Consider the following 13,244-nt stretch of genomic DNA (forward strand, 5'->3'; position numbering starts at 1 on the left):
TTTTTCCTCTGATTTCCATTGACCCCCGTTTTCCTATGGCTTCTTGATGCCACACTTGGTCACATGCTGCCTTGATGTCAAGGGCAGTCACTTTCACCTCACCTCTAGAGTTGAACTCATTTGTTCATGTTTGAACCAAAGCTCTGATGAGGTCAGGAGCTGAGTGACCCTGGCAGAACACAAACTGAGTGTCAGTGAGCAGGTTATTGATAAGCAATTGTCACTCGATGGCATTGTTGATGACCCCTTACATCACTTTACTGATGATTGAGAGTAGACTGATTGGGTGGTAATTGGCTGGGTTAGATTTGTCCTTTTTTTATGTACAGGACATACCCGAGCATTTTTCCACATTGTTGGGTAGATACCAGTGTTGTGGCTGTACTGGAACAGTTCGGTAAGGGGCGTGGCAAGTTCTGGAGCACAGGTCTTCACTATTATTGTCGGAATATTGTCAGGGCCCATAGCCTTTGCAGTATCCAGTGCCTTCAGTCGTTTCTTTGCGTGATGCGAAGTGAATTGAATTGGCTGAAGACTGGCATCTGTGATGCTGGGGACCTCCGGAAGAGGCTGAGATGGATCATCCACTCGGCACTTCTGGCTGAAGATTGTTGCAAATGCTTCAGCCTTATCTTTTGCACTGATGTGCTGGGCTCCCCCATCATTGAGGATGGGGATATTTGCAGAGCTTCCTCCTCCAGTGAGTTAATTGTCTACCACCATTCATGACTGGATGTGGCAGGGCTGCAGAGCTTAGATCTGATACGTTGGTTGAGGAATCGTTTAGCTCTGTCTATCACTTGCTGTTTATGCTGTTTGGTACGCGAGTAGTCCTATGTTGTAGCTCCACCAGGTTGACACCTCATTTTTAGGTATGCCCAATACCACAATGTAACCATCTCCTCAAATGATATGAGAAGGATGAAAGGAATGAGATGGGTATGGCATGGGAAGGATGAAATGGCATGGGATAGAAATTTAAAGAAATATTGTTGCAATAAAGTTACCAGTTTCATTGCAATTTTTTTGTGGGTCTCTGCTAGATTAAAATCATAGAATGGTTACAGCATAGGGGGTGCCAATCGTGTCCATGCTGGCTCCCTGCATAAGAAGTTTGCATGGTCTCACTCCCTGTAGCCCTACAAATTTTTCATTTTCAGATAATGATCCAATTCCTTTCTGAATGCCGTGATTGAATCTGCCTCCACCACATTCTCATGCAGTGCATTCCAGATCCTAACCACTCATTCTGTAAAAAAAGTTTTATGTCACCATTGCTTCTTTTGCCAATTACCTTACATCTGTGCCCTTGGGTTCTTGATCCTTCCACCAATGAGAAATTTCTATCTACTCTGTTCAGCCCCTCATTATTTTGAATACCTCTATCAACTCTCCTCAGCCTTTTCTCCTCCAAGGTAAACATTCCGAGCTTCTCCAATCTATCTACATAAATTCTTCATTTTGGAACCATTCTCAAACTTATCAATGTGCCTGCCAGTTACCTGTTTATGAATTCAAATGAAATTCCCCATAGCCCACATAAGGAGCAACATGTCTATTTTTAAAGCCAGTCTGTTATTAGGAAAACAAAAACCCACCTCTTTCATACTCCACAAATCCTTTCTATTCCTTAGAAATGACAATACTGGAAATAAATATTGTTCAAAAGTAGACTTTTCACCCAGTGATATGACATTTGATTCGAAGGTAATTCACTCTTGGCTGAACAGTAAAAATCTTCCCTGCAGTGGGACTTAAGAGGTCACCAGTTCAGAGTTTCACATGATTTTTTAAAGATCAAAGGAAAATTCAACATTTATATATTAAACAGAGTACCCAACTAACCAGCTGCACAAAGCAAACTTGCCAATCACATTTGGTTTTGTTCTGCCTCGTCAGTACTGTAGTTTTGTACACCTTCCCAAGCGACCACTTTCAAATGGATGTATGAAACCAAGTTAGTGCCTTGAAATTGTTCTTAAGCTAAACTCTGCTGCCTGTTTCCTCTCCTGCATCAATAAACCCAATGCTTCAAATTAAAAATGCAAATTCATTTTCAAACTTTTCCATGAAGTCATCCCTACCTCCGTAAAGATTCAACCAAACCAGACTGTTCCATCGAATGTAATCTCGTGTGCATCATTCCTCTCCCAACATTGGTGAGTTTCGTTCAATCAGCACCAAACCTTTTGCATTCACTCCTGTACACAACTCTAATTCACTCTTCCAGTAAGACTTCTTAAAACACACCTCTTTTGAGCAAGATTTTGGACCTCATTGAACATCTCATCCTTTGCTTTTGGTATCGTTTTTCTTTGACTCTGAAGCACTTTAGGGAATTTTTCTACATTAGAAGCTCTGAAAATACAAGTTGCTGCAAAGTACTAAAGGACTTGCATCAGATGTCCTCATTTGGTTTTTTATTTACCATAAACCACTTGAGTCAAGTGTCCAGGATTGGCTGTTATCTCCTACGGTATTCCTTCTTTCTTTCACCCTCACTTGGGATTGTGTCCAATTCTGGAGCCTTGCTAACAGCATGTGATATCAGCTCATCTTCCGTTTGTTGATTTTTTAAAAAACCCATTCATGGGATGTGAGCATTGCCAGCATTTGTTGTCCAGGTCTCATCATTCCTGAGGTGTTGTTGTGAGCTACCTCAGTCCATGTGGTCTAGCTACACCCACAGCACTGTTAGGAAGGGAGTTTCAGGTTTTTGACCCAGCGACAGTAAAGGAATGGCGACATAGTTCCAAGTCAGGATGGTGTGTGGCTTAGTAGGAAACTTGCAGGAGCTGGTCAGCTGTCTATTTTTCCTGAGTGGTGGAGATCACAGATTTGGAACTTGCTGTCAAAACAGTCTTGGCGAGTTGCTGTAGTTATGTATCTTGTAGATGGTACACACTGCTGTCTGTGCCTAGTTAATTACTACCCAAGGGTCTATTTCAGTTGGGGGAGGGTATCCTGAATTTCAAATCTGCTACACTAGCAGCCTACATGGGGAAAGTTGTTGCTGCCAGGCTGGAGTTCCTGGCTGAAATTAATGTCCTATCCATGACCTTCTCTTGGAGTGTTGCAGCTACTGATGTTCAAAGTACCGCAGGGGTGGGTGGATAAAGTTGTATAGTGCTGACATAGTGGCTGTGTACAGTTGGCATGGGAAGATTTTATTGTCTTTGAGATAGGGCAGCTTAGGATAATTCAAGTGACTGAGAATCCAGTCTGTGAGCAAAGGTTCATGAAGTTGGATGGTTTTTTGTGGGGGGGGGGGGAGAGGGGGTGCGTGGAAGAGATTTCAACATAGCCTGACAGCTGACAGAAGTTGTGTGTATGAAAGCAGGTTGCTAAAGTGTACTCAAATTGCAAATAGAAAAATTTATTAGACATGGGCCAATTTCTGCAGTAGGTGGGTGGGGGGTGTGTGGGAGAAAGGTCCCAATAGTCTGTTGTAGCTCAGTATAAGTTACAAAAGCTCTGGAAAAATGGCATGAACAGCATTTACATCCGAGGGTTTGTACACTGATGGGGTGTTGTCAAACTAAAGTATAACCTAGTTTTTGTTATAGCACAGTGACAGTTAAATCAATAACCTGACTAGATGTTAATTATTAGTTGGTGATTGACAGACTAGATGTTACTTGTGTGCTTCTGAAAGGCATTTGTTATAGGATGTCTGCTATTGCACAGAACTGTGAGCAGTGCTGGGGGAAACTTACTAAACAGTGTAGTAAGAGGAATTTGGAGAGTGGGAATGCAGTGTTAAGTACTTTATATCATTACCACTGCACTGGATTTAATCAGTAATTGATTAGATCTAGGTGGATAAGTACAGAACACCAACATTAGTTGGATCCTAACTACATTAAAAACATTTTTGTTATACATAGAAAGTTGAAAAGGGACTACTGAACTAAAAATGTGTATACTAAATTTTAAGCAAAATGGCAGGACAAGACCCACTGTCTGCAATTCTCAACCTCTATGAAAACTCATGTATGCAGGAAATGTCACCAGTTGCTTGAACTCAAGCTCAAGGTTTCTGAGCTTGAGGACAGCTGAGTTAACAAAGGCCATAACTGTGATTTCCTGGAGTGTGTGCCAGGTGGTGGTCACCCCAGAGTTTAGGAGGATAAGGTGGTGGTGCCATCTAGCAATATAGATAAAGGCAGGTAGGGCAGGAATTCTCCGGGAATGTGGCACTCAAAGAACGGTTTCAGTGGCTGACAATTCAAGAGTACAGTCCAAAGCACATCCACAGCTGAGTGGTGCAAATCCTGCAGAGGGGAACACGGTGAGGTGTACAAATGCAGTGGTTATGGCGGACTGAACAGGCAGGAGATGGAGAGGTGTTTGTCACTTACGATGCAAGTTCAGCATGATGTATTGCCTTCCTAGTCTTAAAATAGAGGACATCACAGAATAGGTGCAAAACCTTTTGTGGTTCAGAGCAGGGTGGAGAGCAGATGTGCAGGAGATGGGAACTGCCAGAACCTGTGGTCCATGTGGGAACCAACTGTTAGTTATGAAGTTTGTAAGGTGTTGTTTTGGGTCTGTCTCTTTAATTTAAGGTAAAATTAAGCAGGTCATGTGATCTGTACATAAATCTGTCTGACAGCAAGCCTGGGTGGTTTGGTTGTTGGGGATTAAAGGGTGGGTGGGGGACAATTGTTATTGTGGGAAGAAAGTGCAAGGCGTTTATACTTAGCACTCTGGCTACTGCCATTGTCTCCAACAGCACATAGACCGAGTCTCCAAGTCCCAGAGAAGTGTTGAGTGTCACGTTGTAAACAGATGTGCTTTAAACCATCTGTGTAATTCCAGGATAAGAGAGTTGGGGGTCTCAATGATAACTAATCAGCCCCTCTACTTGGATACAAGGCCCATGTAATTCACATTGTCATAGTAGTGAGCTTCGAGAGAGGAAGAGTTCAGAGGAAGCCACTGCAATATCGGGTTACAGGCTTTCCTAAAACTCTCACCATGAAGCATAGTTTTAGGTTAGAAGTTACCAAAGCTGAAAAGAAGAGGTAAGCACTCGGGAGCTAAGAATCACTCCGGGCTCATTTTGGGAGAACTGAATGTCTACTTAAAGAGCAGTGTAACATATACCTGTGAAGTGTGTTTCCTCGGTTGGGCTAAAAATAAGGAGGTAGTTTGTTTGTGGTTTGAAGCATAAGATGCCTACAAAGATAGTGTTTAGTCAATAATGCTTTTTGTCTTTTGTTACAGAAAATGTCTTAAAATGTGAAATCTTGCTTGAAATCAGTCACCAATGAGATTGCAATGGCATAAGATGGAAGAGGGTTGAGGCATTGTAGTTAGTTTTATGAACAGGGGGAAATGAAAGAGGAGGACTTGGAAGGTAATCATCTCTGGATTACTCCCAGTTCTAATAGCTAGTGAAGTGGGACAGTTAGGATTGGTATTAAAATATACATACAGTAAAAACCTTGGAACAGCCTTAATATTAAACTCGAGAAGCATGATGGGATACTTGACTATGAAGGTCCTGGCTCAGTGGATGAATAATAGTAGCTGTTACATGTTGTTCCTTGTTGCAGAGAGGAGATAAGGGAAACTCAATTCCAAACAGGGCAGTTATTACCATTGAGACAGGAAGGCCCAAGGCTGAAACATGAGACAGCAAGAAGCATCTGCTGAACACGTATTGTCCAGCTCACTGATTAGGTTAAGAAACCCACCATGTGATGTACACATTAAAATAATTATAAAAGGGTACTACAAACTCTATCTTTGAGAAGTCTTTCCTTGGGTGACCAGAAGCTTCTCCATTGCATGTGCTCGAATAAAGATCTTTGCTTGCTTGAATTCCTCAGACTCGAGAGTGGTTATTTTACCACAACACAGAGTATACTCTAAGGAAACAATAGTGGGAATGAGATAGCGAAACAAATTTGCAGGCAGATTACAAAAAGGTGCAAACTTTACAGAATAATAATGGGGAAATTATCCAGTTAGGAACACAACAAAAGGATATATGAAGTGATTTGATAGGTGTTTAAAATCAGTAATGGTTTGACAGAGTAAATGAGAATCTTTCCAGAGACAGAGGTGATCGGCAAAGGAAACAGTAGCAATATGACAACAAAAAAATTATGTCAGGTTAAAGATGATCTGGAATCCACTGTCTGAAAGGGTGGTGGAAGCAGATTCAAAAGTAAATGCGAAAGAAATTGGATAAATACTTGAAGGGATAAACAAAATTACACGATTCTGAGTAAAGAACATGTGAGCAAGGTGAATTAGATAGCTCACCGAAAGAATAAGCACAGGCACGATGGGATGAACAACCTCCTTCTGTGCTATTCTAGGTACGAAAATATGAGACATGCTCACCATTTCCCACGTGATTTGCCACACACAGCTGTGACATTGAGGGAAGTGGCGAGTACAGCTCAAGCAATTCTACATCACTACAGTTCACATTTTATAACATACGACAAGCACAGGCAATAGTTGAGGCAACACCAGTAATCAAGCAGGAACACAGACAACACAAAAAGGTCATCAGGTTTACTTACAGTAATTCCACTGTAGCCTCAGGCTACAAATTTTCATTATATACATATTTTACAAACAGTTGTCAGTGCAAGTTACATATACATGTAAAAATGAATTGCAAAAATGATTGGAAATCTGCCTGATGCTAAACAGTTTTAACCACACATATATATATATATATATATATATATAAAAAACTATTTTCTGCTCTTTCCCATTGTGGTATAATTGAGAGAGGAAAAAAATCAAAACAGAAAGTTCTCTTGCAGTAACTTACATGACCTCAGTTCATGGCATTACAAATTAATTTGCCAAGAATTGATTGTTCTGTTAACAGTGAACAGGAAAGAACTAATGGAGTGTTTTAAAAAATATATAATACATTCATGTTATTATCCGACATGAATTCTGCATAAGTTTCTGTGAAATGCACTGTTTAGCCCTATTCATCAGTTTCAGATGAGCAAGTCAATGCACTAAACATGATTTTGTGTATACATTTATTTTCAATACTGTCACCATGCACAACTCAAAAAAAAAGCTTCTGCTTTTAGACATGATTCAATCTAAAATCCAACCTGGAAATTAGTAAATGCTGCAGTAGGAGAATTAACTTACTGACTTGTGACTGGAGTATTGCTGGGGGGGGGGGGGATACATTTTTGTCAAAGCTTTTTGTCTGGCACTTATCAGGACAATTTGCAAAATTACCAAATGTAAATGGAGCAACTTTTTATACTGTTTGAGAAGAGAGTGCTGATTGGTTTGCAAGTGGACTCTGATTGGTAGAAGCATTGCCATGGAGAACGCACCATGATGGTGACTGACAGTTAACTCCCAAGCATTGTTTTAAATTTAAACCAGGCAGCTTGTCTCCGATTGGTCAAGGCATTGTCCTGAGGAATGAACCAGCGAATGGCTGTCACTTATTTTGCTTAGCTGAAACAGGCGCAATGTGTATACACGTTCTTTCTGAATTTGAGAATTTCCAAATTCCTATACGAATTTCAGTGCCAGTGTGATGCTAGGTATGTAGGCTATATGTTCCAAAAACTGGTGGATCCTAACAAACAGCATGTCCCTTCCCCTATTCGCAACAGGCAAGGTACAGATCGTACCCAACCAGCCTGTGCTTGCAAAAGTCAAAAGTGTCCAACATTAGATGCCATTCTGCAATTGGACAACATTTGCTAAATAATCCTCAGTGTAGTGTGCTGAGAATTACACTGACAACCAATTTAAAGATTGTCAGTCAGGCGTGCAGTGTGATGTATTTGCATGTATTGGAAGCTACATATATTAATATGCAGAGTTCTATTCTTTGCAGCCAGAAAGAACATATATACAGATTGCACTTGTTTCAGCTAAACAAGTGACAGCCATTCACTGACTCATTCCTCGGGCAACGCTTTGACCAATCAGGGTCAAACTGTCTGGTTTAAATTTAAAACAATACTTGGCAGTTAACTGTCAGTCACAATCACTGGTGCATTCTCCATGGTGACGCCTCTACCAATGAGGGCCCACTTGCCAACCAATCAGCACTCTTCACAAACAATATAAATTGTTGTTCCCTTTACATTTGGTATTTTTGCAGACTGTCCCGATGGGTGCAATACAAAAGGCTTCAACAAAAAATCTCTTTTTGTAGCAATGCTCAAGTTCTGTACCACCAAATGACTATTTGACTTGTGATTATTAAGCAGCCAGCTTCCTTACAAAATCACAGCAAGACAAAGTAACTTACATAACAGGAGTTATCAGAGAACTCCATCCTTGATGTAATTTAATTACAAACCCTGAGTGGTCACTTTTATAAATGCCTCACATCCTTCCTTTCTTTGAGCAGGCTATGATTTGGATGCAGATACTGGTCGCAGGTTTTGCACAACGGGTAGTGGCTTTTTACATTTATAGGCTGGGGTTTTTCTTATTCGTTCCCCCTTAACACTGACAATGAATGGTAGAAGAGGTGGTTTTTCAATCATTAAGCCAATTCCTGCGGGAGTGTAGGCCCGAAGCTTAATTTTATCCTCTGGATGAGCTGTCACTGCAATCCAGCCTGAAGAAAGGTATCAAAAGATTTGTTAGTTCTGCAAAACATCCGAGGGCCTGAATTTTCATACCTGAAGTTACTGAAGTCACTAGAGCTAATTAGAATTCTCCATGTTACAGTATAATTAGTTTTAATAAAGACTAGCTATTCCATCTATGTTTAAAAGCATTTGAACGTGTTATACATTGCATAACAATAACATCTGACCAGTTATTTCAGTTTGCCCACAACACAAAAAGTGAGGCAAGGGGATAGAATCTTCAATTTCTCAACTTTCTAAGTTCTCCAATCCAATGTTTCTCTCAGCTCAGAGGGGTCAAACTTGAGGAAGTTAAATCGATCCACAAAATATATCACCAAGATAGATTTTTCTTCTCTTGGAGGGTAGTCAATCTGTGGCACTCTCTACTACAGAGGGCTGTAAGAGGCTGGGTCGTTAAGTATATCCAAGGTGGAGATAGACAGATTTTTAATCAGTAAGGGAATCAAGGGTTATGGGAAAAGGCAGGAAAGTGGAGTTGAGGATTCTCAGATCAGCCATGATCTCATTGAATGGCGGAGCAGACTCGATGGGCTGAATGGTCTACTTCTGCTCCTATGCCTTATGGTCTATTTACCCAAGGCCCCCACTCTCCCCACCCCTAAACGTCATATCAAAAGAACAAATAACCTAATCCTAGAGTTCTGCCAATATAGCTCAAACTAGTCAATAGTAAATGTGAAGGCTCAGAGTAACTGAAACCATTCATTTTTCCCTTGTCTAATAAAGGTATGTTGCTAATATCAGTAATCATATTACACCCATCCCCCTCCACCTCCAACCAAAACAGTACCATTAGTTGCACTGGAATGTGAGCGTCACAGACAAGGTTGCTGCTTATCCCTAATTGCCCTTCAGAAGGTGGTGGCCTTTTTGGATCGCTGAAGTCCAGGTGGTGTAGGTACATCCACAGTTGCTGTTATTTCTTTAATTCAGTTGTGGGATGTGGGCATTGCCCATCTCAAATTGCCCTCGAGTAGATGGTGATGAGCTGCCTTCTTGAACCATTGCAATCCATGTGATGTAGGTAAACCCACAGTGCTGTTAGGGAGGGAGTTCCAGGATGTTGACCCACCAACAGTGAAGGAACAGCGATATATTTTCAAGTCAGGATGGTGAGTGGCTTGGATGGGAACTTCCAGGTGGTGGTGTTCCCATGTGTCTGCTGCCCCTGTCCTTCTAGCTGGTAGTGACTATGGGTTTGGAAGGTGCTGCCTAAAGAGCTTTGGTGAATTCCTGCAGTGCATCTTGTAGATGGTACACACTGCTGCTACTGTGCGTGGGGGAATGAGTGTTTATGGATGAGGTGCCAATCAAATGGGTTGCTTTATCCTGGATGGTGTTTTTAGAGCTGCACTCATCCAGGCAAGTGGAGAGTATTCCATCACACTCCTGACTTGTGCCTTGTAGATAGTGGACAGGCTTTGGGAGTTAGGAGGTGAGTTACTCGTCGCAGGATCCCTAGCCTCTGACCTGCTCTTGTAGCCACAGTATTTACATGGCTAGTCCAGTTCAGTTTCTGGTCAATGGTAACCCCCAGGATGTTGATAGTGGGGGATTCAGCGATGGTAATGCCATTGAATGCCAAGAGGCGAGAGTTAGGTTCTCTCTTGTTGGAGATGGTCAGAACCTGGCACTTGTGTGGCACGAATGTTACTTGCCACTTGTCAGCTCAAGTCTGGATATTGTCCCGGTCATGCTGCATTTTGGACGTGGACTGCTTTAGTATCTGAGAAGCCGTGAATGGTGAACATTGTGCAATCAGCAAACATCCCCACTTCTGATCCTATGATGGAAGGTCGGTCATTGACGAAGCAGCTGAACATGGTTGGGCCTAGGACACTACCCTGGGGAGCTCCTACAGTGATGCCCAGGATCTGAGATGATTGGTCTCCAAACAACACAACCATCTTCCTTTGTGCTAGGAATGACTCTAACCAGCGGAGTTTCCCTCCCCCTACAGATTCCCATAACTCGAGTTTTGCTAGGTGTCTTGATGCCACACACTGTCAAATGCTGCCTTGATGTCAAGGGCAGTGACTCATCCCTCCAGAGTTCAGCTCTATTGTCCATGTTTGAACCAAGACTGTAGGGAGGTCTGGAGCGGAATGTTAATGGGGTTATTGCTAAGCAAGTGCTGCTTGATAGCACTGATGATGACCCCTTCCATTATTTTACTGATGGTGGAGAGTAGACTGATGGGGCGGTAATTGGCTGGGTTGGATTTGTCCTGCTTTTTGTGTACAGGGCATTCCTGGGCAATTTTCCACATTGCCAGGTAGATGCCAGTGTTGTAGCTATACTGGAACAACTTTGTTAGGGGCTCAGCAAGTGCTGGAGCAAGTTCTTCAGTGCTATTGCTGGAAAATTGTCAGGGCCCATAGCCGTTGCAATATCCAGTGCCTTCAGTCATTTCTTGATATCATGTGGAGTGAATTGAATTGTCTGAAGACCGGCATCTGTGATGCTGGGTACCTCCGGAGGAGGCCGAGATGGATCATCCATTCAGCACTTCTGGCTGAAGATTGCTGCAAATGCTTCAGTCTATTCTTTTGCACTGATGTGCTGGGCTCCCCCATCATTGAGGATGGGGATATTTGTGGAGCTTCCTCCTCTAATGAGTTGTTTAATTGTCCACCACCATTCACAACTGGATGTGGCAGGCCTGCACAGCTTAGATCTGATCCATTGGTTGTGGAATCGTTTAGCTCTATCACTTGCTGCTTATGCTGTTTGGCATGCAAGCAGTCCTGTGCTGCAGCTTTACCAGGGCGACACCTCATTTTTAGGTATGCCTTATGCTGCTCCTGGCATGCCTTCCTGCACTCTTAATAGGGAGGGTGTTCCATGGTTCTAACCCAGCGACAGCGAAGGAAGGGCAATAAGAGTTCCAAGTCACGATGGTGTGGCTTGGAGGAGAACCTGCAGGCAGTGGTGTTCCCATGTGTCTGTTGCCCTCATCTTTTGAAGTAGGTAGAGGTTGTGGGTTTGGAAGGTAGCTCTACTGGAATGGCTTGGTTAAGCGTGGAGCTAGTTCTGGAGCACACGTCTTCAGTACTACAGCCAGGATGTTGTCAGGGTCTAAAGCATTTACTGTATCTAGTGCCTCCAGCAGTTTCTCAATATCACATGAAGTGAATCCAATTGTCAAAAGGCTGGCATCTATGATGGTGGGTATTTCAGGAGGAGGCCAAGATGGACCATATCCATTTAGCACTTCTGACTGAAGATGGTTACAAATGCTTCAACTTTGTCCTTTGCACTGATGTGCTGCGCTCACCCATCGTTGTGGATGGGGATGTTTTTGGAGCCACCTTCTCCTGTTATTTAACTGTCCACCACCATTCAGGATTCCTTCTCCTTAGGTAGTACCTCAGGGTGGAGGATGACTTGCTTCCACTCCAGTTCAATGGGTTCTGAGCTGCCTGTTAAGTTCAATGTATGATCCGTAGATTCCGCCACATGCAGGGTAAGTGATGCTTTGAGGGTTGGGTAGAGTTGTTGGGGGGTTTGCGCGCTTTCACTGATGCCTCAACTTCATCTCTGCATGCTCTCGATGTGTTCAGTGCCTTCCCAAATGAACCTTCTCCATTCTGGCTGTCACAAGCCAGGGACTTCCATTAGCTGGCAGGGATGTTTGACCTCTTCCAGGTACTGAGAGGACATCCCGAAAGCAGAAATGCTTTAGAATGTCTTCATGGTTGTGGGATCAATTAGCTCTATCTATAGCATGCTGCTTCCAATGTTCAGCATGCAATTAGTTGTGCTGTAGCTTCATTGCATTGGCACCTCATTTTTAGGTATGCTTGGTGGTGCTTCTGGCATGCTCTCCTGCACTCCTCACTGAACCAGAGCTGGTCCCTGACTTCATGGTAATTGTAGAGTGAGGGAAGTGCTGAGCCACGAGCTTTCAGGTTGTGGCCGAATACAATGCTGCAGTTGATGGCCCACAGCGCCTCATAGATGCCCAATTTTGAGCTAGTAAATCTGTTCTGAGTCTATCCCATTTAGCACAATAGTAGTGCCACACAACACATCAGAGGATGTCCTAAGTGTGAACAGGGGACTTGGTCTCCACAAAGATGTACGTGGTCACTTCAACCAATACTGTCATGGATAATGCATCTGTGATAGGCAGATAAATGAGGATGCGGTTAAGCAAGTTTTCCCTCTTGTTGGTTCCCTCACCATCTGCATCAGCAGTGCTGCTGAGCCACTCTGTGATGGAGACTGAAATCTCCAAACCAGAGGCCTTTACTACCCCTAGTGTTTCTTCCAAGTGATGTTCCACATGGAGGAGCACTGATTCATCAGCTGGGGGAAGAGTAGTAGGTGATACTCAGCAGTAATTCTTGTTTGTGTTTGCCATAAGACTTCATGTAGTCTTGGCTATATGTTGAGGACTCCCACTGTCACTCTCTTCTGACTTTATACCATTGTGCTGCCACCTCTTGTTGGTTGGATGGGACATACTAAGGGATGGTAATGAGTAGTCAAGGACATTGGCCGTAAGGTGAGATTCGGTCAGAACGACTGTCAAGCTGTTGCTTGCATAGTCCGTGGGACAGCTCACCTAATTTTGGCACAAGTCTCCAGATGTTAGTTGAGAAGAGTCGACTGGACAGG

At 42.9% G+C, this 13,244-nt stretch overlaps 1 protein-coding gene across 1 annotated transcript in view; it reads right to left on the reverse strand.

The window, feature by feature from the left end:
• Positions 1 to 6,203: 6,203 nt before the first annotated feature.
• The window catches only part of noa1 (nitric oxide associated 1), a 33,163-nt gene continuing 26,122 nt past the window's right edge, over positions 6,204 to 13,244 (reverse strand). Inside the window, exon 7 of the mRNA XM_078570186.1 lies at positions 6,204 to 8,584. Within this exon, the coding sequence (XP_078426312.1) occupies positions 8,373 to 8,584 (212 nt within the window). The 3' untranslated portion in view covers positions 6,204 to 8,372. The remainder of the gene's footprint in view (positions 8,585 to 13,244) is intronic.

The sequence above is a fragment of the Cetorhinus maximus genome, chromosome 2 (assembly GCF_964194155.1).
Source record: "Cetorhinus maximus chromosome 2, sCetMax3.hap1.1, whole genome shotgun sequence".
NCBI lineage: Eukaryota > Metazoa > Chordata > Chondrichthyes > Lamniformes > Cetorhinidae > Cetorhinus > Cetorhinus maximus.